The following is a 27,511-nucleotide window of genomic DNA, read 5'->3' as shown; positions in this document are numbered from 1 at the left end:
CAGCTGTCGAGTATTTAAAAAGAAAAAAAAAAAATGACCTTGGATGCTTTCCACCAGCTTTTATTAAACTGCGGAATTCAGATATAGATATATTTTACATTTATATAATATGTTCAGTGAAACTGATAATAATGCTGTGAAAAGGGCAGGATAGTTTACTACACATCACTGATTAACAAAGTTTAGTAATCATGAAACAATTACGAATTATGAGTCCAACCCAATACTTATTTGTTTGGTGGAACCTTAATGGTTTGGGGTGTTTTAGCAAAGTGAAGGTTGGAGACCAATTCTGGGTGAAAGGATGAGCAAACATACAGCTGGAGTGTTATCTATCATGGAATGACCTGCACAGTCACCGCACCTAAATCCGATTGAGCTGCTCTGAGATCAACTGAATCAATAGTTCCGAAAATCTTTAACTAACAAACACCTTTGTAAATAATAATAATAATAAAAAAAAAAACAGTTTACCAAGAGGGTGTGTAAAGCTGTTATTCATGCCAAGAGAGGATTTTATTTATTTATATTTAATGAAAATCAAGTTTTAAATCAAGTTTTAAATGCACATTTATATATATATATATATATATATATATATATATATATATATATATATATATATATATATATATATCTCTTAAAGAATTAAAGAAATATTGACTATATGGACAAAAGTTTGTGGACATCTGGCTATAAGAGTATGTGCTTTTTAAGTATTCTATTCGACATTTGTTTCCCTTTTGTTGTTCTACTAGATTTTGTGTGCTTGTTGGACATTTGTGCTCATTCATTCAGCCACAAGAGTGTTAATCAAGTCAGGTTCTGATGTAGGGTGAGGAGGCCTGGTGTAGCATCAGTGATTCAAATCATTTCAAAAATGCTCAGTAGGTTTGAGGTCAGAGCTCTATAGCCCACCGTCTCAAGATCTTCCACTCCAACCCACTGAAATCATATTTTTTCCTGAATCTGGCTTTGGGTTTGGCTCTCCTAGTTCAAATGAAGGGAAAATGTCATGCTACCACACCGAATATGTCCTATACATGTGTGACTTCAACTTTGTTGTAACAGGTTGGGAAAGAACTTCAGTTAACACCATAATGAGGGAAAAATGTGATCATTTTTGTTGATGGCTGGGTTGAGCATTTCAGAAACTGGTGATCTCCTCACTGGTGAACTGGTGAACTCATTGAACATATGACAACTTAAGTCTACATTAGTTTTCAGTCCTGTCACCCAAGAAAAGGAATCTAAGATTATACTAGAGACAGACTTAAATATTCGAAAAAACGAAAACTGGGCTTTCATTTGTAGCAGTTGTAAATGAACAAATATTAATATTCTTCTCTGAAAGAAAGGGCAGATGTACTTGCAGATAAAACACTTGGCTCCAGTCTCTGTTGCTCATCTCACGAAAGCTAAAAGGTGCAATTAGATCTTCATGCTGGGATAATGAACATATCTGCAGTCTGATTGAAGCAGAGAACATCTCAAGCCTTCCTTATAAATAATGACTGCTGTAAAAAAAAACTAAACAAAAAAAACACTTAGTGTCAAAATGTTTAGCTATTTAGCTGGTCTTATACATCTATTATTTTTTAGCTGCACTTGATCCCATTTTAAATTCTTTTTTTAAAGATGAGATTTGATTACGCAATTATGATATTGTACTTTATAGTCTGGCGTTTTCTATACATCCATTCCATTTTCTCTCTTCTCTCTCTCTCTCTCTCTCTCTCTCTCTCTCTCTCTCTCTCTCTTTGTATATTATACTTTACCTTTTCTTTTGCAAATTTTATCCAGGAAATGAATGGTTTCGAAGTGTCATTCACACCACATTGCTCCTTCTCTCTATCTCTCCATAGCGTGTCTGCTCCAGTCAGAGCTGGTGAATTACGAAAGAGTGAAGGAGTATTGCTTGAAAGTCCTTGGACATCAGCAGGACCATTTCAAAGCCATGTACCGTGCCGGCATCGCCTTCTACCACCTGGGAGACTACGACTGCGCTTTGCGCTACCTCCGTGATGCCAAGAGCCGTGAACCCACAGGTAGGCCTATTTTTGAGGTGCAGCTGATTCGTTTACTGTTTAGAATAACTGAGAATTAATAATCATGTTCTCTTACGTGTAGAAAATATTGACAATTTGGAATAAGTAATGCATGCACTGTGCATAGATAAGTGATAACATTGTATGCTGTAAGGATAAGATGAAGAAGCCAATTTAATTTAATTTAATTTAAATGCATGCACGGCTTCACAGATGTTGCGTAATTGACCAGAAGGATCAAATATACATTTTTAAGGTGTTATCTTATGTTCTCTTATTGTTCCCTTTCCAAAATCAAACAAGGACTAAACGCTTAATGCAGATAAATACAAAAATACTACGTAATACTATATTCTATAATATAAATACATTTATAATTAAAATACTCTCCATCTACACTGCCGTTTTTCAAATGTTTTCCAAAAATCTCTCGTAACACTAGAATGTCTGAAAACAGCTCTATACTGCACTTTCATCTGCATCATCCATCAAATGTTTATATACTTCGAATTGTTGCAAGTGAACGTTCCATCTTCTTTGAAATAATGCAATCTGATAGTTGTAAAAAAAGTAACATGAATTTTTATAAATGAAACTGGAATGCAGGCACAACAACTGCACGACAAAATTGCAAAAAACATTGTTCACTATCTTGTGATTTTTAATTGAAAATGTCATATGACAGCATCACACCAGAAAAACTAAATATACACTATTGTTTTTGAATAGCTCTGTTGTCTCAGTCCACACTACAGCATGTAAACTGTATTTTCAGATTTATCCAGTTGGTAGAGAACGATTTTTTTTTAAAAGCTCGGCTTTCGATGGACAAAGTTTCCAAAACCAAAACATAGAGAAAACATGTTTATAGATTTATCCAGATTAATGTGGATTGATTGATCAGAAATTGAACAGAACTTAACATATATAAATTATGTTTGAAACAATAACATTGCTAATCATTTTATAATGTTAAACATTTACCCTGTAAATGTTTTTGGTGTACATTTTTTACCTAGATAGATAGATAGATAGATAGATAGATAGATAGATAGATAGATAGATAGATAGATGGATGGATGGATGGATGGATGGATGGATGGATGGATGGATGGATGGATGGATGGATGGATAGATAGATAGATAGATAGATAGATAGATAGATAGATAGATAGATAGATAGATAGATAGATAGATAGATAGATAGAAAAAAGTTCACAAAACATGAAAGAAATCTATGCAGTACCTTTTTTCTTTTTTTTTCTCCCTGTTGCAGACACAAACGTGTTGCGATACATCCAGCTGACGGAGATGAAGATGAGTAAGAGCGGTCAGCAAATGCGGGAAAATAACAAGGAGGCTTTGGGTTAATTGCTACCCATTCCTCTGTTCATTTGGCCATCCTCTCCACTGACCTCTCCCTCCTTTTCCCGCTGCACCCCTCGTACTATGGACTATCAGGACCCCTGTACTGTGCTGTTTAGTGAAGACGAACTGCTTTTTGGCACAGAAGCCCCTTGACTCGCCCTCCCGCTCTGAATCCTCTCTCTGTCCCTTTAAAACCAAACCGTCCCGGTGCTTTCAGTTTCCCAGGTACTGACTGACAAATCAAATAGGGAAGAAAAGAAAACCGTCAATGCAACAAGAATCACTGGAAGTCTGTAGGATAGAAAAAATCTTTCTAATCGGGGAGGTGAAAGAGCAGTGAAGTGTAGCTATAGAGAGGTGGAGGTGTGTTACTGTGTGGCTACCATTTTTAACTATAAAAGAGCACACATATCAAAGCCACAGTGCTGCGCCAGAACAAATGCTAAATAGGGCCTAGAATCAAGCGGATGATCTTTGAACTCAAGCGCAATCCATCGCACACCTCCTTCTTCCTAGCCGTAGGGAGCAGGAGAGAAAATGCAATTCCGTCTCGACGGATACTACTGATCTCTTTGCCTGCGTTTTTTTATTTACTCCCGGTTGCGTTTTTTTTTTCTTTCTCTGTAATTTCTCTTTCTCAATTTGGCTGTATCGAATACTTTTTTAACTGTTTCAATATTCAATTCAAGGGCTAATTCTGAGGTTCGTAATTCGTCCTTTTTTATTTCAAGCACATTTTTTTTTTCTTTCCGTTCGCTGCCTGTTGTACAATAGTAGCATTTGTTTGAGCAAATTTGAATTTGTGATGTTGTGGATTATTTTTTTTTTGTCTTTCTCAAAGAAACAAAAAGCATACCTTGAAGTTAACAGATGTTTTGTGAACCTGTGTCATTGCTCTCCTTTAGGTCATGGCAGAACGTCAGACCACGCCCCCTTTCTTTGATTGAACCTTGACAGTATTTCTGAACGTGACAAATCCTACAGAGTTTTCTAGCCAGCGTTAAAATACAGACTTGCTCGTATGCTCCATGCTTTATGTAGTCCCATCTGTACTCCTGTGTGCCATTTGATCAGAAAAAGCCACCGATAATGTTTTGTCCTGATTTGTCCACTTTAATATAGCTATTTCTGTAAATTGGCTTTCTCTATCACTTCAAATGTCAAATTTGAGCAAAGAAAAAAACATCCTGAAAGATCGCAGTGGCTTTAGCAAGGCTTTATATTTAATCCAGATTTGATCATTTTCACCGTCCTCACACTTAAAATTACACAAGCTGAACGCATCCATAGATCATCTTAAGCTCTGTTTTTTATTCTCTCTGCAAACAAACTGCTATTTGCTGTAAAATCACAAATAACATGCGTGTTAATATGGAGGAACTTCTTAGTGCCATCACTCCCAGTTTCCAGTTTGTATTAGGAACCAGTCAAGACATTAATGTGTCTGACCTGATACAAGAGATATAATGGTGTCAACGTGACTCTAGGGGACGCCGAGCATGAATTTAGCCCAGGATCGAATTTGTTGAGGTGTAGAGCATCGAGACTCTGAGATATAAAGCTAGGACGTGATCAGAACGATTGCTTTCAGCTCGGCACAAAGTGACCCGAGTAACACAACTCTCGCTTGCTTTCCCAACAGCTCCCTGACTCTGCAGCTTTTCTAGATTTCTCTGTATCATGTTTGCCACCCTGAATTTTTTATGCCTTTACTTAGTTATTTATTTATTTTTATTTGCCAATGATTCAATTTTTTATGTAACGGGCAAAGATGATAGCGATGCATCAGTGGAGTCTGGGTTATTAGCTCTGTTAAACGTGTCTCTTCTGTCCCCGTGTGCTGGCTGTCCTTTTGGTAATGCGGTTTTGACACAGGATTGTGTGATTGTTGTCTCCTGACAGCATCATAAGCACAAGCTAAGAGGTCGGTCAGACGAAAGTGAAGCAGTTAGCCGTGCTCGTTTTCTTTGATGTCACTTGAGGTAGGTGTTTGTTGAATGTTCAAATAGATATGTGTGGTTTAAAGACAGATGTACAACAAAAAAAATTAACAATGGTTGTGGAGAGCTTTACATTACGAAAATGTTTTATCGATATATGAGAAAGAATATTAAAATGAGAATATGGAAAATATATATATTTAAAGATCAAAAGGGGGGCAATTTGTATTTGTGTATATGTTTAAAAAAAATCTGTTTATTGCCTTTTTTCTGTGATGTCAAATCTTTGGTCTTGTCTAAATCGCAGTACAAGGGTTTGGGGGTATGACCTTTGACCTCCCAAGTTGGAATCTAATAATTAAAAGGGTTTGGTTATAATATTAATAATAAAGAAGGAATTGGTTGGAAGGGGTGAGGGTACCCTGCAGACCTGAACACAATTAAACAACTCATTGGTCTCTTTTTTTCTTTCATTCGTCTGTTCTAGAGAGAGCGATTCTGACCTTCTGTTTGTTCTGGTCCTTATCACACCGTCTTGCTGGTTCATGTTTTTTGCCCCCTCAGCTAGAGAGAGTCTCATAAAAGACCTGAGAACTGGTTACATTTACCTGCAAGCCCAGGAATGCACTATTGATATGTATTTGAAGACAAATAAACTTTAGAAAAATAGAACGAGCGTCTCGTCTGGTTTTTGTTTTATTCCCACACCTGCTGCTAAAATGTGAAACCTGGAATGGTTCAAATCAGTGCGGCAGATTTGCTCCTTTACACAATTATAAATGTACCAAATACCACCTCCATACTCTTTTTCTCAGGAGCTGGATGTGAGAAAGCTTATTTTGGATGTGAAAGTTGTGAACATCTTAAAATGCCTCCAACAGCATACCTACACTCCATAACCTGTGCGCCCACACCAGATCAATACAGCAACAGGGAAAAAAAAAAAATTCATCTGGCAAAATAAAAATTATTTTGCTTCAGGAGAAAAACATAATGTAACTTTGGATGTTATATGATGCTCCAAGTTCATTGTGCTAATTTTGGTATTATTATTATTATTATTATTATTATTATTATTAATTTAATTCAATTTCCCCTGACATCTCATGAGCCATAATATGCACAAATTAAATTGAAAAATTGAAATAATAATAATAACAAAACAACAACAATAATAGAAAACCCTGCATAATTATAATAGTGATGCGTTTCATGAACCACTAATATCATTAATATTTATTGTTGTTGTTGTTTTGTTATTATTGTTATTATTATTATTTCAATTCATTCAACTCATTATGTGTATAAGAGAACAAAGAAAAAGAACATGAACAACATCCCCACTGTCAAACATGGAGGAAGAAAATTATTTGGGTACAAGAAGACTTCACCACATGAATGGGGCCATGCACTGTAGAATCTTTTGGCCTCAGCCAGAACACTGAAGATGGGTCATGAATGGGTCATGACAATGACATTGACCCAAAAACATATGGCCAAGGCAACAATCTGATGGTATTGTAGCCCATTAAATCCTTGTGCAGGTCTACATTCTTATCCATGATGTCCTTTGACAGCGATTTGGTCTTTCTAATGGTGGTGGAGAAGGTTTGAATGGAAGATGTTGATTCTGTGATTGGTGTCCAATCACAGTGTTTTATAATGAGTTGATATTAGGAGTACTTTCTTAAAGGGACAGGACTAATTTGGGTCTGTGGGAGTCAAAATTGTTGTTAATTTGGTACGGGATTAAACACTTATTTCACTCGATCAAATACAAATTAATTCATTTGCTTTCTTTAATTTTTATATATATATATATATATATATATATATATATATATATATATATATATATATATATATATATTCTCGGTTAAAATAAACCTACCACACAAATTCTAGTCTGTTTATTTCTGTGTAAGGGGTGAACTCACAAAATCAGCAGGGGATCAAATCCTTATTTCCCCCCTTGTATTTAGGGATAAATTCATTGGGATAAACACATTAGGGACACATTAATACATAAAATACATACATTAAAATGTATACTCTAAATCTATTTATTGTGACAGTGTTGACCATTAAAAGATCTATACAAATAAAACATAAGTGGATTGAATTTATATCATTATTATAACTGTTCAAAGGGCAGAATTAATAACTTTTAAGAGGCAGGATCAATAAAGTTCGAAGGGCAGGATCAATAACATTCAAAGGGCAGGATCAATAATGTTCCAATATCTGTCAGAAAGGAAGTAATAAAAGGAGATAAAATTGCAAAGTATATAACAATCTGATAAAAAAAAAAAAAGAAGCTTGACTAAATATTGCAAAGGTGCTGGACCTAAGCAGCAGTTATGTATATGGATGAGGAAATTGTTTGGTAAAAGGGAATCGGTAAACATCAGACGACCCTGGTGACTCTGACCTCTGGTGGACAACATCCAAATGCTCTCATGACTAAAGCAATGGTAAGTCAAAACTCTAAGTACATGCAGTATGTATATAAAAACACTATATGGAGAAAAGTGACCACCTGGACACCTGAACATGTGCTTTTTGAAGATCCTATTACACATTTAGTCTCATTTTGCCTTTATAATATCCTCCACTTTTTCGTGAAGATCTTCCAGTAGATTTTGGATTGTGCTTGTGGAGATGTCTGCTCATTCAGCCACAGGGGGAACTAATGTACCAGACAGGGTTCCAGTTTATTCTAAAGATGTTTCATAGGGTTAAGGTCAGAGTTTTACAGAAGGCCACTTAAGATCTTCCACTCCAACCAATGTGAAGCATACCTTCATAGAGATCTTTGTGCACAGGGGTTTTGTCAAGCGAAACAGGTTCAAGCGGAAGGAAAATTAACCACATTCAAAGACATTCTATACATTTGTCCAACTTTCTGGTGAAGAACCACATATGGCTGGAAAAGTCAGGTGTTCCAATACTTTTATTCATATAGTGTATTTCATGCACCATGATGATTTACAGCAACATAAAGAGAAAGCTGTAAGGAAAGGTAATTAACTTTCCAAAATATAGTGGTATACAGTTATTGCTTTAGAAATGACTGAACAATAAAGTGTACGCTTATTCAATGACATTTTCTGTGAATTAATAAAAGGAAGAGTAAATAATAAGAAGATATAGCCCAAAGGAATGAACGGAAAGTTTCCCCAATGGCTGCATTGACTTCTGTTCAAGAATATGAAAGATTATTAGAGCAAATATAATTGTAGGGTACATCAGAAGATAGGACTCATTAGTGCTGCTGCATCTCACACAAGATGTGTACAAGACGTTTTTTTTTTTTTTTTTAAATCTGTGATTTCGGTAAACACCGGCATAATATTTTAACACTGAGATTTGCGAAAGCTCACCTGGAGAGGTGAAAGGAATGCCCAATTACTAAGCTGTGAGGAGGCTTTCATTTGAGCACAAGCTGCAGCTTGATAATTGGGCATATTCACAGGAGATTCTAAGTACAAGAAACCCTCCAAAAACGTTCCTTTCAGGACTTTGTATCATTATTGATAACATCCTCCTGAACACATTAACCAGGTCTCAGATGATTTAACATATTAATTGTTGAAGATTGTGAGCCTGCGAGCCTATTCATCCCCTTATTCAGACATTACTTGCTTTTTCTTTAGTCCCTTCCTCTCTCTCTCATGGGGTAATTATGAGTCTGTCACTTCTGACTGCTCTTATTAATGGTTCCTACTGCTTTGAAAGCAGACCAAAACAGGGGTGGGTCAGAGAATAGGATGCAAAATTATATTTATATATATATATATATAAAACACAACGCTCTTAGGTGATTGAACGGGTTTTGATAATACATTTGGACTACAAATGCCACAATTTCTTACTATAAACACGTCTATAATCATGCATCGTCTGTGCCAGTACTGCCATGTCCACCATATTTCCTTCCGTTCTTCCATTCTTTTCTTCACTGTGGCTTTTTATAGCATTGCCATGGAAGTGAAGTGGAGTTGCTAGGTAACTGAGTGGCGTCTGAAAGTGCTGGAGTGGCGGCTGCTTTCACACATGCGAGCAGCGGAGCAGAACACAGCTATGCATGTGTATGGGTATGTGGGGAGGGCTGCATGTACAGTAATGATGGAATGCTATTGTTCTTTTTTTTTAACCATCATGTCTAAATTGAGGTGGTTTATTTTACCCCAGAATGACACAATATGCTTCTTAGAGAGATTTTTGTGAAATAAATTATATTTGTATGCTTTTTGAACATCCTGTTAATTAATTATCAATTATTTATTTTCTCAATTTGCTGTTATAATAACTGGAACGATGTTCCACTAGATAGAGTGTGCTTGTGAAGATTTGTGCTCATTCAGACACAAGGGTCAGGTTCAGATGTAGGTGAGGAGGCCTGGGGTGCATTCAGCATTTCAATTCATCCCAAAGGTTGGTCAGTAGGGTTGGGGTCAGAACTTTATTGCAGGCCGCTCAAGATCTTCTACTCCAATCCATGTTAACCATGTGCTCACTTTGCAAACAGGGGCCATTGGGTTTAGGTCTCCTAGATGAAGTGAAGGGGACAATTTAATGCCCAAGCATACATAGACATTTATATTTTGCATTTTTTTTCTTGGCAAATTTGCACATCCACAATTTGTTTTCATTTTAAATCCCCAGGAAAACAGCAATGCATGGGAAATGCAGCTGTAGCTGCAGTGAAAGGAGAATTGTTAAACTGTGTTAATCGGATTTCTTGCTTTTGTTATGGCATTTATTCTCATTGTATGAGAAACCTGTCTGTGATGCAGCGCTCTGTAATACTGTGTTTCTTTATAATATGATGGTTTTTATAGCGTTGCGTATTAATGGCGGTATTAAAAGGTGGATTGATTGAGGTAGGCACTACGAAAGCCTAGGTGTAAAATACACGGTCCACCACTGAGATATTGTGTTATTGTGTTTTATATTGTAACATCATGGCGTTTTGTTCTGGTTGTGAATTTGGCGACATCAAGTGGAAAAACTTGGTATTCTCTTTTTCACATGATGTTTCAAATGTGTGAAAAATCCTTCTAATCAATTCTTTAATCATGTACAGAGAAAAAAGCACTTATTAATCTACAAAAATCCTACCTAACAACCAAAATGTAAAATGATTATTAACATAAATATATATATATATGGGAGCTGTAATGATTTGACTGATGTTTGCTGCAGGAATCACACAGTGAAAGAAAAGGGCTGATAATTAAACATAATCCATCAATTCAATCATAACAGTAATTTTAATAAATACTCTTAGTTCTTTTCACACAGAAAGTACGGGACGGCATTGTGTCTCATTTCTCCACAGAGTCACCCCATACAAATTATAACAATAAGAACAGTCAAACACACGCACACACACACGCACACACATCCACACTTGCCGGCAGACAGTGGAAAAAATACTGTCGATTACCAGGATGAACCTTCGAGCATGAAAGCGTACAATATCACGTCATAAACACAAGGTTAAGGGTCTCCTTGTTCAGAACGGAATGTCATCACGCATTCTTCTCTTTGTGTCTGATTACAGTGGTATTTCATAAAGCATAAAAAAGAAAGAAAAAAAAACCGCCACACACTGCATCTCACAGTTCATTCCTTTCTCTCAGACCAGTGTGCAGGTGAAGGAAGATCTTCCATGGTCCCATTTGAAGAGGTAAACAAGTGTAAATGTCAGATGTATACTGTGTACACGTTACGGTACAGAACTTGCTTTGTATTTTATTGCGAACGGACGGAGACCCTCACTCGACCATTAAAAGTCCTTCCCTTCCTCCAGGCTCACAATATTCCTGTTTTACCGTGGAAGTGAGAGTGTGTTTAAGCCGGAAACAGCTGAGGACACCATTTCTCAAACACCTATGACACATTCTCTCAGAAAGACATGCACACACTCTTGCTTACATACAAACACAGGCAATATGGACTGTACATCGGGATTTGCAGTCAAACAAGGCCTTCACATTAAAACGTGCTCCTGCTTTCTGATTAGGTTCTGCAGGCAGCGTGAGATGGTCTATCTTCTCCTCAAAAACAGAAGGATAGAATAATATGCTGAGATCATATGCTACCATATTTTCTGGACTATAAGACCCACATCATTCTGTAGTTTAAGTGCAATATAGCCAGGCGGTAATGTCTTTATTTTGGGTGTAAATGTGTATGTAATTGCTATAACTTGCTTGTGTTCTTCGGACTCAGAAGTCCACCCTGAAACATGTCTTAACCATGCTTTAAATACGCACATGAAAAGCTTTCTGGACAACTTATGTGCAGCTGATTTTTTATCTGCTTCACTGAGGGAGTGAAATATTACAGAAACATTTAGGATTTGGATTTTTGAAAAACACAAAAAAGGGTAAATAATATATAACGGACTAATAAATGAACCTACAGTAAATATCAGTGAACATGGATGTTTTAGTCGTGTTATTAGCTTGATACTGAAAAACAGCCATTACAGCTTGTGTCATACAATGTAGAATATTTTTTCCTGAGGTTGTGAATGAATAGCATTAGATTTTTCTTTCCTTCACAGCTATTTGATTATATACAATATGGAATCCCTTTGTGGTGCAGCATTTTCAATGTACGCCGAGGCATGTTCAAGATGTCAGCATAAAACATTGCCATGTACAGATGGTCCCAGAGTTTTCGATCTTGCGATGACGATGAGAATATGACCGAATGGTAAAGATATTTTAAGATTTGCACGGCAGGCAAATGTAGCCGCTAACCTTTACTTGTGAGCGACACTCGTTTACGTGCCCACTGCCACATACTGTACATATATATACTGTAAAGCTTATAGAGTACTGTAAATTGCTGTTTTGCTTAATTATGTACTGTACTTTGTTATATTATTAACAAATTACAGTATACTACCCCATACTGATCACCATTCTTTAAGATTCCCTAAAGGTCGGGTAGGCCATATCTTAACTTACAATATTTTTATGTTACAATGGGGCCATTGGAACGCATTTCTATCATCTGAACGAGGTAACACTAATGGGATAAAAGCTAAGAAGCAAATTATTACATTTTTTTTTTCTATCATAATTGAAGGAGGCTTGTCTCCGAATCATGAGCAACTTATTGTCCAGAAAATACAGTATCAAAGAAATGGCTTTGCAAATGCAATTCATCACATAAATTTTACCTGGGTATATAAAAAAAGAGAGTTTTATTGAACAATCTATAGAGGGAATGATGCAAGCAGTAGGACTTGACCTTTACTTTTATGGAACTCATAAAAGTGCTGCAGCTCTAAGACTGTGGTTCACTGCGGTGGCTATGAAAAATAATCCACAGTCCTCCGAGTGATTTTTTTTTAGTACTTCTTACACTCACACTGTGAGGGGACAGTCATGGTTTCTGGGATGCCCTGTCTACAAACAGCCTCCATGAGAAATGCAGGTCAATGCTAGGTGTTTCATAACTCTTTTGCATCTAGGGGATATGCTGGCGAGGCAGCCCTGGTTATATTGGAGGCTTCCTGGCATTTTATAAGAATTGCTGGCCACACAATGTGGCTTGTGAGTGCTGCCCACAGAGAGGCACCGTGCTGTCCTGGCTCTGCCCTTCCATGTCCATGTCCAATAGAGTTTGGCGGCCAGCGGTGGCTCCTGCACTGACCCCGCTGTCGCCAGAGCCTAGTGGACTGTCACAGCTGCTCCCCGGAGATGAGCTGAGAGTCCGGGAGAGTGACGAGAACTTCCATGGGTCTGGGCGAGCTCGGGCCGGGGTGGGGCGAGGACGGGGGGCAAACTCCAATGTTTTGGGCCGCTCAAGGGTCCCGGTCTGGGATTCTGAAGGAGGAGGAGGTTTACGCCGATGCACTACAGGGTAGACTGTGGATGGGTCCGGGAGACGAGGGATATCAAGACTGTCACGAGAACCTGAGGGAAAACATAAAATATCACAGCTGACTACAACGTGAGCAAAACCAGGACATTCGCGATAAAGTATTTTAATAACTTATTGTAAAGTCAGAAAGAAAAAGAAAGAAAGAAAGAAAGAAACGAACAAAGAAACTAAGAAAAAAAGTACCGGAGTACTTTCTAGTAACACTGCATTACATCTAAGGTTGCAAACATCCAGGAATTTCACAAAACTGCAGGTTATCTAATAAGAGGGAACTTAAATGTAGATGAAAAAATCTTGCAGGAAAATCTTGGTGAAAACAACCAGATATAATTTAGTTTCTTCCCTGAACATTCATCAATCACATGCACACAACACTGCAGAGCGACTAAGGCCACACACCCCCTACATGCACTGTGCATTCCTCCATAACAAAACACAGGTTATTCCTGAATCCTGCACACAAAATAATGTCAGAAATGTCCATCTTGGCATGTGTTTATTTAATTTCCATAAATTACATACATTTCTGTTTAAAATTCCCTGTGTGCTGTGTGTAAGCTTCGGTGCAACAAAAATTATACAGTTGCAAAAATAAATACACTGACTGAGCAGACATTTGGGTGAGGTAATAAAAAAAAACCTGGGGGGTCAAATCAAAATGAAAAAGTCCCATAAAAAGAATTTGTATTAGTGTGCATGCATGTCAGCTTATGACCAAACTATATATCATCCATCTCAACAAGTGATTTTTTTCCTGCTCCTCAAAATCAAACACAGGGAGGAGGAGCTTTAAACCAGAAAAACACCTAGCAGCTAGTATCTGGAGTTTCTCCTACTGGACTAACTTTTTCTTTTTTTGCACAATTTGTTTTGACAAATGCACAACTGTCACTTTAACACTGGAATCTCAATATTAGCGCATGAACACTTAAATCTGTGAAAATACCCATCCCTTTCTGTCTTATTCTTGTATATATATTTTATAGTATATATATTTCTCTATATATATTTCTATTAGGGCTGACAAATGAACACGTTAAAAACGTGTTAACACAAATTCATTTTAACGGCACTAATTTTATTAACGCGAGATTGAACCAGTGCGCATTTCCGTTTGACAATTTGTATTTGAAAAAAAAATAAAAAAAATAAATTTTGTGTCGCGTTAAATTTCGCCTCTTTTATATATATATATATATATATATATATATATATATATATATATATATATATATATATATATATATAAAAGAGGCGAAATTTAACGCGACACACATTTATTCACAAAATCTTTAATTTAACAGATCTAAACTATAAACCCGAAACTGAAAAATCCGGCAATTAAAACCGTCCGTGTGGAAACATAGCAAAAGTTCAGTTTGATGTCCTGATGATTTACGTCTATTAAAACAGCATAATTAGATTATTTTTACCAACTGCCCTGCGATCAGAAAATGTAAACGGGCTTGTGTAAGTAAATTGCTCAGTGCAAAGAAAAAGAAGTAATGGGAACCTGGTATTTCTGTGTTCTTTTTTTATTGTGTCTAATTGAACAAGTTCTTTGGAAAACATCTATGACCTTTGAAACATGTCTTGATTTCGTGCTCTATGTTGAGTATGGTTACATAAATAATAAACATACATTTGCATTAAGCAGTCATACATGCCCATGATTAATAAAGCTTTAATCGACATTTAAGTATTAATTGAAGGTACATAAAGAACAAATGTAAAAAATGTGCAATTAAGTTGTGATTAATCGTATACGATTAATCACAACTTAATTGCACTTTTTAATTATATATATATATATATATATATATATATATATATATATATATATATATATATATATATATATATATATATATATATATATATATATACATATATATATATATATATATATATATATATATATATATATATATATATATATATATATATATATATATATATATATATATATATATATATATATATATATATATATATATATATATATATATATATATAATTAAAAAGTATATACATATACACACACACACATATTTCATATTTATTTTTAATTATTTATTTTTAATTATCAAATATTAATTTGATTTATGTTTCTATATGATGAAGATTATATACAATTACCCAAATTTCCCATCAATTCCCATAAATTCACTTAAATTCACTTAAATTCCTGGTAAGTTTCCAATTTGGAATATTTCCCAAATTCCCCAGATGAATTCTCATGGAAGTTTTCTGCCCCTCTGCAACCCTCGTTACATCCCAAGTACACACAGATTCCTGCTGACCCACCTGTGTATGCTGTGGTAGTGGGTGTGTCTGGCGGAATTGGCATGCTGCCATCTGAAGGCGTACGTCGGTGCCCTGTCACTGTTTGTGCACGAGGTCTGATGGCACCGTCAGACGGTGTGCGTCTGTGTCCACGGTTCACAGCCATGGTGGCGGAGACATGGGTTGGAGTGAGCGACTGGTTCGGCTCCCGTTTAAAACTCTCTGCTCGCAGGTCCAGCAGGGGGTTTAAAGTGGGAGCTGGACAAGGCATTGCGCTGCTCGGACTTGGCACAAGATCGTCTGGGTCCGAGGGCAGCAGGGACTTGTGGAGTTGCAGTCGGAAAGGGAGGACAGGGACAGGAGTGTGACAGATGGAGACGGGTCCAGGCAGGGCAGCACAGATTCATGATGATGGCGGCTGTGGGACAAGGACAGGGACAGCGTACGGCTTGGGGGAGAAGTGCTGCGTCGGAATCGACCTGTGCGCTGAAACAGACCTTCTTTCTTTTTTCGCTGTTCCTCACGTGCATCCTGTTCGTCCTGGTTTACCTGTACACACACACACACACACACACACACACACACAAAATCATGCTATATATATTATAACAAATGATATTGGTACTATTTATAAGAATTATCTATTAGCTTTAATATTGATATCATACAGGGTGGCCAAATGGGAATAACCAAATTAAAAGTCAATATGCTGATCTGAAAAATCTAAGCCAAGTCCAGAAAAAAATGTGAAGAGTACATGCTTTAAAAAAAAAAAAATGTATTATTTGTAGTTTTATACGTTATATCATTGGTTACTGGCTTTTTTGGACAAGCCTGTATTTTCATAAGAAAATGGATAACAAATAAATACACAACTTAAAGCACAGACTGGAGTCTTTGGGACTTTACTACAATACATCCTCTTATACTGTGATATTTATGTAGTAATTGAGGCAATAATCAAGGCAGGAGTGTTGCTTAAAATGTATACAGTTTTTACTAATAGTCAATAAATAAACATTTGATGAATTGGCTTAAATGTGTTTTGGAAATGAGAAAGACTAACATAATAATATATTGTAAAACCGTAATGATTTTAAAAGAAGATTACACATCTTGTTACTTTATTGACTTTCAAATTAAATTTTATTTAATTTGAATAATTGGGACATTGTCCCAAAGCGTCTTTACAGAATTAAACAGCATGCAACTATACATTTCAGCAGTTGGTATAATATATAAACCTTGGGAGGATCCCGTCCCAAATGGAAATCTTTCCACTCATAACAGTGAAACTGTGCTTCACAAACGTCACTACACACGAGTCTGTATGAATTCACTGAAAAACTGGGTGTCAGTTATCTACTTTTTGGCATAATACAGGCTTTCTTGTCATTTCCTGTCAGCTACATTAGCTTTCAAACTCTGAGCTGATATCAGCAAGTTGACAACACCTCCAGTCTCACTGTGCCAGTATTGATCACTAATAAAGATGCAGAATACTTCCATCGCTTCAGCTCAAGATCTGCATTTGGGATTGTTTGCCTGTAGTGCAATCATTATACTGTATTTAATTCATTCATTCATCCATTCATCTTTGTAATTAATACTTCTTTTAAAATGCACACAAGAAAAAATAAAGCTTACTAAAATTTAAAGTTTAAAATTTAATTGATCAAACTATTAAACCCTTTAAAGCAGAGATCTGTGTTGTCTAAACCATCTTTACCTGCAATCGTCCCAGCTGGAGCAGGTCTGAGCCGAAGCCCACGGCAGCCAAGATGGAGGCACAGCCTAGCAATACTATGTCACTCTTCTTTCTCTGATTACAGCGCCGCAAAGAATCCTGGGAACCCACTCCAGGTCCTACGCCCATCCACATATGGCTGGCATCCTCCGTCGCCCCATTGCTACTGCCCTCTGGAGCCAATCGTTCCTCGAGCTCACACTGTTCCTCTACAGAGACACAGACATGAGAATTAGACCTAATTCCTACAGGAAATAAATCCTGGAGTATTCATATAGTATAGAGAAGTATATATATTAATTATAAATCTTGTTATAATATAGAATCTTCACAGCACACATTAAACAAAGATCTTTATTTCTAGTCTGTTATGAAGACAATTGTATCATTGATAAAAAGAAATGTATATGTACGAAAAACTGTTGTATAAAGCCTTTACTGTGGTGTACCCTGTGTCTATACCAATATTGGGTTCAACATGGACTTAATAAAAAATTCCCTTTTTTTTATTCTAGTCATAATCACACCATAGAGGGGTAAAAAATAGAGCAAAAATTAGAGCTGCTAAATAAAATGATAAACTGTTACCTGACTTCGGTTTATTAGAACTTATTAGAACAATCAAGGCCACCTGAACATCTCTTACATGTGCATTTATAAGAGCCTGATGTAAAATGGTGGTGTGATCAAGCCCGATATACAGCCAAGTTACTGTTATTACCTCAAAGATGATTTCATCTCCAAAAACAGCACCCCCCCAAAGTGTTTTATTCCTCTTCTGTTGTGCAACTGTTGCAAAAACAAGGTACACTATACAGTATAGATAAAGGTTTGTGGACACCTGGCCATAAGATTTGTACGTGTTTATTGAACATCCTATTCAATAGTTTGTCCCCTTTTGCTGGTATAATAACTTCCACTCTTCTTATAAGAATGTTCCACTAGATTTTGGAGTGCAATGGAGATTTGTGCTCATTCAGCCACTAGAGTGTTAGTAAAGTCAGGTAAAGGTGTTCAAAAGGTTTGAGGTGAGATGTCTATAGCAGGTCATGCAAGATCTTCTACTCCAACCCATGTAGACCATATATCTTCATGGAGATCACTTTGTGCACAGAGGAATTATCATGATGGAACAGGTTTGGGCTTAAGCCAAGTTCAAGAAAATTTAAAATTTTATGTATGACAGCAAAGACTCAAATGCTAAATAAAGCTTCTTAGTGATAACTTCTCCATACCAACTATTACCCATCCATTTTCAAGTTTATTTCTGCAGAGCACCCACCATAAAAATCTCTAAGTTGTTACTATTGAAACAAAAATGCATGTGCATTAACCGAAGCTCTAACTCACCCATCTCATTAAGACTAGAGAAGCCACCAGGTATTGGGACATGTTTAGGGGATTTTCCCAGATTAGGAGCACTGGAAGACCACACTTTCCCCTCTCCAAGTGACTTTAACCTGCAACCAAAATGCCATTTATATATAAGTCTATGTGAAGCATTTATTACATTTATAAATGTGTTCTCTCAAAATGAGTCCATAATTCATCTGCCATTTAGTATGTATTAGGCTGTGCACCTCTCTTCTCCTCCAACACGCTCGCGCTGATGAGTGGAGCTGGGACCCCAGGTACGGCCCTTCTTTTTCGTCACTGCCAGGTCTTCTTTCTTACACACTGCTGTACGCCCCCAAGTGTTCCTCCCATCATTTGGGGTTACTATGGTAAAATATAAAGTATTAAAATTTATATCAAATATTTTAATATTTAATTGTAGCTTGAACAGAAGCAGTAGACTTCTAACTGAACTAGAATAGAAGTACACCAGAAGAACTAACATCCGAAACCATCAACTCCAAAATCTAGTATTAGGTAATGATGTAATCGATTTAAAAAAGTGTGTCTGCTATAAACCAAACTCACATCGAATGGCTCTGAGACGAGGTATAACACCTGGACTAGCTGGTGGAGTGGTGCTCTCACTGCCTTGACTTTTCCTCTTATCCACACTGGGAGAGGCCTGCACGGTGATCTTATGTTCAAAATCTACACATGAGAAAAGATTTTTTTATATTATATATTTCAAATATAAAACATAAATTGACTCTTTATTAAACATTTTATTGTATTTTCGATTCAACCCACCAGAGGGCAGGCTGATGCAGTTGCTATCTCGGCCCAGTTTAAGGAGCCGGCTCTTCTTGAAATGGCCCTTGCGCTTTTTGACGTGTGGTTTCTCCTGGTACATCTGATGGATAATGATGTTTAGCTCTCTCTCCACGATGTCAATCTCCCTCTCAGCTAACTCTTGCTCGCGTCTCTTCAATAGCTCCTCTTGCGTCCTCTGTTCCTCTGCAGCCCGAGCCAGCTCCTCCTCCCAGGAACGCAGCTCCTGTTGTGTATTTCAAAGCGCATATAAGAATAATCACCATGCAGCAGGATTAGGATTAAAATAGTCATATAGTTTTATGGTGGTCTCATTTATAAAAAATAATGGTACATGAGGGAGAGTGTGTAAACTGGGAAGTGAAAATGAGATTAGCAATTAAGCAAGCTGATTTATTCAATTGTTTTATGTTCTACTATTAACTCCAGAGTCATTAAATAGTTACTTACTGGATACTTGGATATTGGAGAAAACTAGAATCCAAATCTACACTATACACAAATTAGACATATATCTTTTTATACAGTTACAAAGGATAGTTATTGGCACCTTTAATACGTTTTCTCTTCTACAAGATATAGTCTTTAGCTTTTGCTGCTAAAACAGTCATGACCCTGTCGCTGGTTCACCACTGTTCCTTCTTTGAACCATTTTTGATAGATACTGACCACTGCAGACCGGGAACAGCCCACAAGAGCTGCAGTTTTAGACCCAGTCATCTAGACATCACAATTTTGTCCTTTTCAAACTCACTCAAGTCTTTACGTTTGCCCAATTTTCCTGCTTCTAACACATCAAATTTACGAACAAAATGTTCACTTGCTGCCTGATAAATCCCTCCCACTAACAGGTGCCATAATGAAGAGATAATCAGTGTTATTCACTTCACCTGTCATAAAGTTATAATGTCATAACGTCATGCCTGATCTGTGTATATTTACTTTATAGAGTGCCAACATGTTTTACCTTCTCTTTGGCCCTCAGCTCATCAAACATCTGCTGGATCTCCAGCCTCCAGTCCTCCTGTAGGGAATGGAAAGACTCCAGTGGCATTTGGAACATGGAAGATTGCTCAATGGCCAGCAACCTCCTCAGTATATTAGTAAAAGTGGGGCGACTGTGAGGATTTGGGCTCCAGCATTCTGGAAGAAAGAAAAGAAACAGAATAGCGTGAATTAAAGGGGGTAAAAAAACAATGTTGAAATTCATTGTATCAGGTCAATAGTACAGGAACGTGGTAGCACTACCAGCGTAAAGGTAATTGGATTATCGGATTATATTCTAGCAAAGCACTTTAGATTAACCAATAAAAGAATAGGAAAGGAAAGACTGGTGTAACTCAATTCCATTATAGTGCAGTTCTTATGAGGGTAAGCTTCATGAAGCTGTCTGTGTATACACAGTGTGTGTGTGTGTGTGTGTGTGTGTGTGTGTGTGTGTGTGTGTGTGTGTGTGTGTGTGTGTGTGTCAGTCATACCTCCTAACAGTTGAGCAAAGGCCTCAGGGCAGGTGGAAGGAACAGGGAGGGTCAGTTTGTTCATGGCAACTCCATAGGCCACAGCCAAGGCGTCAATCTCCCGATACGGCACCTCACCGGTCAGCAACTCCCACAGCAGTACACCAAAACTAATGTGACAGAAAGTTATACTCAAACATGGGTGTCTATTCACAGTGCACATTTTAGCATTATCCTCAGTGCAACTGCTAATTATGAATTAAATGTGTTTGTGTCTGGCAGTTTTCCTTCACTGGTTTGCAATGTATTACTTAACAGCCCTAACACCCATTTAATCTCATTAAGTGGTTGCTAATCAGCTAAAGGGTTGTGGAAAACACCTAAAAGTGGAGTGTAGGACTTCTTCAGTGCTGCAGGCCATTGGTACAGAGCTGCTTCAGTACTACTGGCAACTACCTCAGGTTAAATTAGATACACTAGAACTGAGATGCGTTATAGTGTTAAACTGTTTCAGAGTAATAACTGTTGATTTCTTAGTATAACATAACTTAACTAAAAGCTCGACTTCTTCTTCCGACTCTCGTCTTACCTCCACACATCGCTACTTTTAGAGAAGAGCGACAGTTTTATGACCTCTGGAGCCATCCAGGCATAGGTGCCTGCCGCACTCATCTTAGTGGTGCGATGCCACTCCCGTGCCAGTCCAAAGTCTGTGATCTTTAGTGTCTTTTCATTCAGGTCCTCCCTATCCACTGGCTCCAGAATCAGAACTGAAAGAGGGACAGGAAAAAACATGCAATGAGAGAACTATAATGAAAAAGAGAAAACTTTATATTAAAGAAAACACTTTATTTTCGCCCCAGCATTTGTCTTGTTGGCAAAACACACTGAATCTTTAATTTGCTCATCGAATATTCTTCTTGAGTAATGTGTGTGTAAAATATCCCTGAAGTGCAACAAGGTCTCCCATCCAGCCACATGGTGAAACATTTGCATGTTTAACCACATACACACTGACTGCCTCCATATGGATCCAGGTAAAATAGTTTTCACAACACAACAATAGATTTAACACAATGAAGTATGAAGTACAGCATGTACTCTATGCTCTTCGTGTTTGTGGAAAATAATCAGGTTATATCATAGTTTACAGTGACATGGTTTGTATTATGGGATAGACCTAATGGCATATTTTTTTGTTAAATTTATAAAAGCATGCTTTCAAAGTGAGAAATGATTATTAGCATAACATTCACAAACTTTCATTATCTGGACAGAAGTATTGAGACACCTGACTTTTTTCTCTCATATAGTGTTCTTCCCTAAATTGTTAGCACAAAGTTGGAGGCACACAACTAAATAGGATGTTTTTAAATGTGGTTGTATTACCGTATTTTCCGGACTATAAGCCGCTACTTTTTCCCACTCTTTAAACCACGCGGCTTAAACAGATCACGGCTAATTTATGGATTTTTCCTGGGTTTTTCCCGTTTTTACAAGCTTCAAGCCAAAAAACTGAGCCCCATAACATTAGACCAATGAAATTGCCGAACGAGTTCAGGTGAACCAATGAAACTCTTTATATTAAATCAGACGCGCTCCCACTGAATCGGGCCGCACCACATCATAAATATGGATGATGTACCTTTGACGTTTGACCTGCTGCTCACTCGGACTGTCAACAGGAAATGCGAATCATTCGTCACGCTGAAAACAACCGGGCATGAAAAAACGCACTTAACCTGTGTTCTGAGCTGCACAGCATCGGGAGAAAAGCTTCACCGATGGTGATGTAAAGAGAAACTCTCAAGAGAAATTGTTGTGAAAGGAAGGAGGAAGACAGTGAACAATGACTTTCTTGGTAGGCTACTGTTTAGATACAAGCCGTGTAACAGGCACTGTCTTTCGTTAAAGCCTGTGTAAAGTTTATTAGTTTCAATGTAGGCACCTGCGGCTTATAGACAGGTGCGGCGTATTTATGTTCAAAATAAAAATCTTTGTCAAATTCAGTGGGTGCGGCTTATATTTGGGTGTGCTTAATAGTCCAGAAATTACGGTACATTTTCCATTAAATCCATTAAGATATAGAACTCTACCTGTCCTGTCTACCTGCCTAGATCAGTACTTGACTTTACTTTACACCCTTTGGGTGAATGAGCAAAAATCTACACAAGCACACTCCAAAATGTACTGGAACAACTGCCCAGAAGAGTGGAGGTTAGTAAGCACACTGGGATAATGTATAATCCAAACCCACACTATGGCATCATAACACCTGACACGCATATACATATATACACATATACAAATAATAGGCATATATATATATATATATATATATATATATATATATATATATATATATATATATATATATATATATATACACTTCTTTTATTCATATAAACACTTTAATAATCTTCCTTATACACACTCAAAATACAGTCATTCACCTTATCTACAATTGCCCCTAATTGACTCCTCTTGAACTTGGTATCCACATTTTGATAACACAGAAATTAATACCTTTATCTTTGCAGATGTGATCAGACATTTAATAAGAGTACAATGTCTCAATAACAATAACCACTGAACTACACACCCTCTACACATGACCATTGCTGGATCCCAATACACAAGGCATTCTCAGTGACTGTGTTGCTGGCTTAAACGTGTAGGTATAAACTAATAGGAAAAGATTTATGCATTTAAAAGGTATACCTATGTATTTCTGTAAAGCTTCATTGTTTAAAGAGCTATACAAACAAAACTGAATTGAATTAAATCAAATTATATGCTGTAATGTTTCCTATTGAAACTATCATGATGCAGTTTTACAATACAAGCAACCTGATTAGCATGATTGTAACTGACCTAAACACAGAAAGCTGTTTTATTGCTTGTTAACATCACATGAGTGCATCGTGTCATGAATTGCGCAAACACAAAGGTACTGATGACCATAAAACAATGAAGAGCAGCACGCAAGAGAAACATGATGCACATGAGAAATCTTCTGTGTGCACCAAGACAATTGTTTATCAGGGCGATCGCAAATCAATCAACAATCGCCAATCAGTGTGTAATTTACAATTTTTTTACCGAACACTACACTCGTTCAGATTAACAACTCTCAAACTCTGTAAAAGTATTTAAAAACCATAACACAATAAAACATAGAACTCGGTAATAGGTTATAGGTAATTTAATAGTATGAAGATTTACTTTGACCAAGCAAATATATAAATGTGCAGATGTTAAACTTTAAATTTTAATTGAAAAATACTCCCTTAGCATCAATAAAAGTTTTGGCATCTGGAAAAATTTTTTCTCCAACTTACTATCCCTCTTGTAAAACGTATCCACATTACATATGTAACCATGGTTCCCAGGGGGCACGAGTCGCTGTATCAACAAATTTTTTGATAACTCTTCCGCATTGTCCACGCTCTAAATCAAGTGTGTAATCAGTCAAATTCATAGAACGGCATCACCGGTGGGGTGATGTCACAAACAGGAAGCTAGAAAAAGTTTTTGGAGTGAAGCAGGCGCTAGCTTCTGAAAATTGAAGGACGTGCCACAGAGATGCCTGAAGTGTGGCATGTAGAGTCTCGTTCCTTCGGGGAACCTGGAGACGTCCCCTTAAGGAACTCGAGCTGCGTCAACAATGCTTTGGGAGTGAGTGTTCAATAACGCCAGACTGACCAGTCCCTGCTAAGCATGGAAGAGCCAGGAAATTGAAATGGCCAGGAGAAACACAGTCTTAACTGTGAGGAACCTCCAAGGCACCTCGGCCAATGGCTCAAATGGAGGCTCCGATAGGTCCGCCAGAATGACGTCCAAGTCCCACGCAGGAACTCTAGGTCGTGCTGGAGGCCTCAGCCTGATATGCCGGGGCATGATACACCGCAATGGCGGACATGAACACTTCTAGGGTGGAGCCAACCCTTAGACAGCTCTGGGTGGGGGTGGACTATTGTGCCCCCTGCCTGAGAAAGAACATATCTCCTGAGAGGAATCTCCCAGGGAGGGTGTTTAAGAAGGGCTACTATGTCTGCGAACCATGGTTTGCCTGGCCCCTGTGGGGCCACCAGCTGGAGATGGACTCCATCCTGGCGCACAAGATGTTAAATATGGAATGGAAGCCATGTTGGTTCATTATATTGCTCCAAAACCTTAAACCATTAAGCTTCCAACCCCTATGTCTGAATGTGGGTGTAAGGCAGTCTGCTGACATCTCTCCTGTTCTCCATCTTAGAAAAATACTTTTGTTAGCTAAAGAAATGTCCAGTTTGGACGCATCTATCCACAGAATTTAATTTCACTGTCCAATACTTGGGTGCTTTGTCTTTTACCTAGTTAGTTACATAGAAATAAACCATGTGTCCCAAAAAGAAAAAAGCCTAGGTGTTTCCAAACTTTATACAAAAATACATGTCCTTATACTTCCACTCAGTCCAAAGAAATGGTATTTAAAGGTCAGTTTCAATATAAATGCATAGGTGGTGAGTGGCTATTACACGGTTTTCATAAAAATAGTAGAGAGATATTGACAATGATGAGTAGTAGCAGATTTATTGATCCTTGTGTGTGTATTAAAAAAAAGTGTATGCATGATATTGTCTCTGAGAGTGTGATAATCTCTTACCCTAATCGACAAAACATTTTCCATTTTCAGGGCGTTCAGGGCTAGGTTAAAGCCTTCCTCATAGGAAAATGCTGAGGAGGTTCTTGGTGTGGACAAAGGTACGATGTCTGACCATACAAATATTTGACTGTCAATTAGTGGTGCTTGGTGTGTCGTGTGCTCCATTTAATTCAGCTTATGCCGACTATTTTGTTATTTTATCATTACTGGGATAGGGCTCTGGTAGATTTAGATTTTGGAAGTAGATTTTGTGGTTTGTATGCTGAGGACAGTGAGCAAGAGAAAGAGTATGAAAATTGCTGATGGAACAGAAGTCAAAACTCTGTCTGATTCTTTGTGTCTCCACTTCCTCGTGTATTTTCGTGTGTGTGCATGCAGCATGTAAAAAAGATTTTTGTAGCATCAATACTCGTCTGAGCTGCTCAGAGAAGTGTAGGGAGTGGCTGTGTGCCTTTCCCATATCGTCCCTGCATATGCAAAAGACACAGAGAAACATAGCAATGGCCTTATTTGACTGACTAGATTTCAGTGCAGCAGATAGAGGAAACATTTTCTGTGCATTGAGTATATATTAATGATTCTCACTCATAGATTCTACATAACCTGGCCTTACCTAACCTGGTGTTAATTATCACTGGTAGATAAAATAAGGCTCTTAGAAGTCGCAATGAGGTTTAATGGCATTGCAAAAGTAAAAAAATAAGGATGTAAATGTATGTTTTTATTGCAGAGATTGCATACAAGAATATTTGTGAAAACTAAACCTATTTATGCATTTCATTGCCATATTACATCAAAATACAAATACAAATATATAAATAAAAAAAATCACAAATAAAGAGTTGTCCACGTTCTGAATCACGTGTGTAATTCATCCAGTGGATAGCGTGGCGCTACCGGTGGGGTGATGTCATGAACAGGAAGCTATAAAAAGTGCATGGAGTGAAGCCAATGCTAGCTTCTGTAAGTAGAAGGAAGTGCTGCAGGGATGCCGGCAGTGTGGCATGGAGATGCATCGTCTTGTTCCCTTAGGGCTGTAGACGTTTCCTTTCAGGAACTCGAGCTGCGTCAACAACACTTTGGGAACGAGGAGGAGGAGTGCAAGTAGCGATGCTCTGTTTCTGTACCTCCCGCTAATGAGAGGTGCTGGGTTGTGCTTGGGGCTGCGCCCGCCGAGCAGCCCCACGAGAGCAACAATGGAGGAACCGCTGAAACGGCGCAGACTGTTTCTTGGCCTCCTGAAAAGGGGCTTTCAGCAGTACGGCCATGTCCCTACCGCCATGGTGTGCTTGACCCACTGAGGCGTAAGCCTTACCCACCAGCGCCGACTTATTACGCATGGGCTTGATGGGCAATGTCGGGGTCTTAAGAAACAATGCAACACCTGGGGAAAAATAGCTAGCCAACGTCTCTTTAAACCTAGGCATCGACCCATAACCACGTTCTTTCAATCCCATTACATTGGAGTACAACGCTGCCTTGAGACTAAAGAGGCGGGCTGAATACAGTTTTGCCCAGGACCTCGGTGTGCATGTCCAGAAAGAATGGTAGGCCCCGACATGCAGGTTGTGATGTGGGTTGCAGGAAGCATTCGTCAAGCTTGCTGGAACGACAGATGTAGTTTGGCAACGGCGAGAGTCACAACCTCCATGAGCTCTTCCACTTCCGACTCGCAAACGCCCCCCCCTTCAGATGAAGAGAGGCAGAGCTATATGCTCTTGTCGCATGGGGAAGAAACCGCCGCAAGGCGTGCTTCCAAAGCATGCGAGTGAGTGCTGGACCTGGCAGGAGAGGCAGGAAAAAAGGACAAGCCCGTCTTGAAGCCCTCTACGAGGTCCAATTGCGAGCCCCAGGAAATCCGACTCAGCCAGAGCGGAGCCAGAACCGCAAGGATCAGGGGCACCCTCCTTGAAGAATGCCCACCGGAAGCAAAGCGTCCGCAT

The 27,511-nt window shown here is 38.0% G+C and overlaps 2 protein-coding genes across 2 annotated transcripts in view; one reads left to right on the top strand and one right to left on the bottom strand.

Annotated features, from left to right (window-relative positions):
• ttc9b (tetratricopeptide repeat domain 9B) overlaps positions 1–6,025 on the top strand; it is a 31,829-nt gene extending 25,804 nt beyond the window's left edge. The window contains exons 2-3 of the mRNA XM_046863823.1: positions 1,866–2,048; positions 3,325–6,025. Coding sequence (XP_046719779.1) covers positions 1,866–2,048; positions 3,325–3,419 — 278 coding nt within the window. The 3' untranslated portion in view covers positions 3,420–6,025. The remainder of the gene's footprint in view (positions 1–1,865; positions 2,049–3,324) is intronic.
• A 4,572-nt stretch (positions 6,026–10,597) lies between these two features.
• Positions 10,598–27,511, bottom strand: part of map3k10 (mitogen-activated protein kinase kinase kinase 10) — a 40,300-nt gene continuing 23,386 nt past the window's right edge. Inside the window, 11 exon segments of the mRNA XM_046864601.1 lie at positions 10,598–13,296; positions 15,572–15,874; positions 15,877–16,099; positions 17,280–17,506; positions 18,648–18,757; positions 18,878–19,016; positions 19,221–19,343; positions 19,443–19,689; positions 20,431–20,606; positions 20,942–21,090; positions 21,510–21,690. Of these exon segments, the coding sequence (XP_046720557.1) occupies positions 12,902–13,296; positions 15,572–15,874; positions 15,877–16,099; positions 17,280–17,506; positions 18,648–18,757; positions 18,878–19,016; positions 19,221–19,343; positions 19,443–19,689; positions 20,431–20,606; positions 20,942–21,090; positions 21,510–21,690 (2,273 nt within the window). The 3' untranslated portion in view covers positions 10,598–12,901.

The sequence above is a fragment of the Silurus meridionalis genome, chromosome 13 (genome assembly GCF_014805685.1).
Source record: "Silurus meridionalis isolate SWU-2019-XX chromosome 13, ASM1480568v1, whole genome shotgun sequence".
Taxonomy (NCBI): domain Eukaryota; kingdom Metazoa; phylum Chordata; class Actinopteri; order Siluriformes; family Siluridae; genus Silurus; species Silurus meridionalis.
The sequence above is the reverse complement of the archived record's forward strand: the minus strand, read 5'-3'. Positions and strand labels throughout refer to the sequence as shown.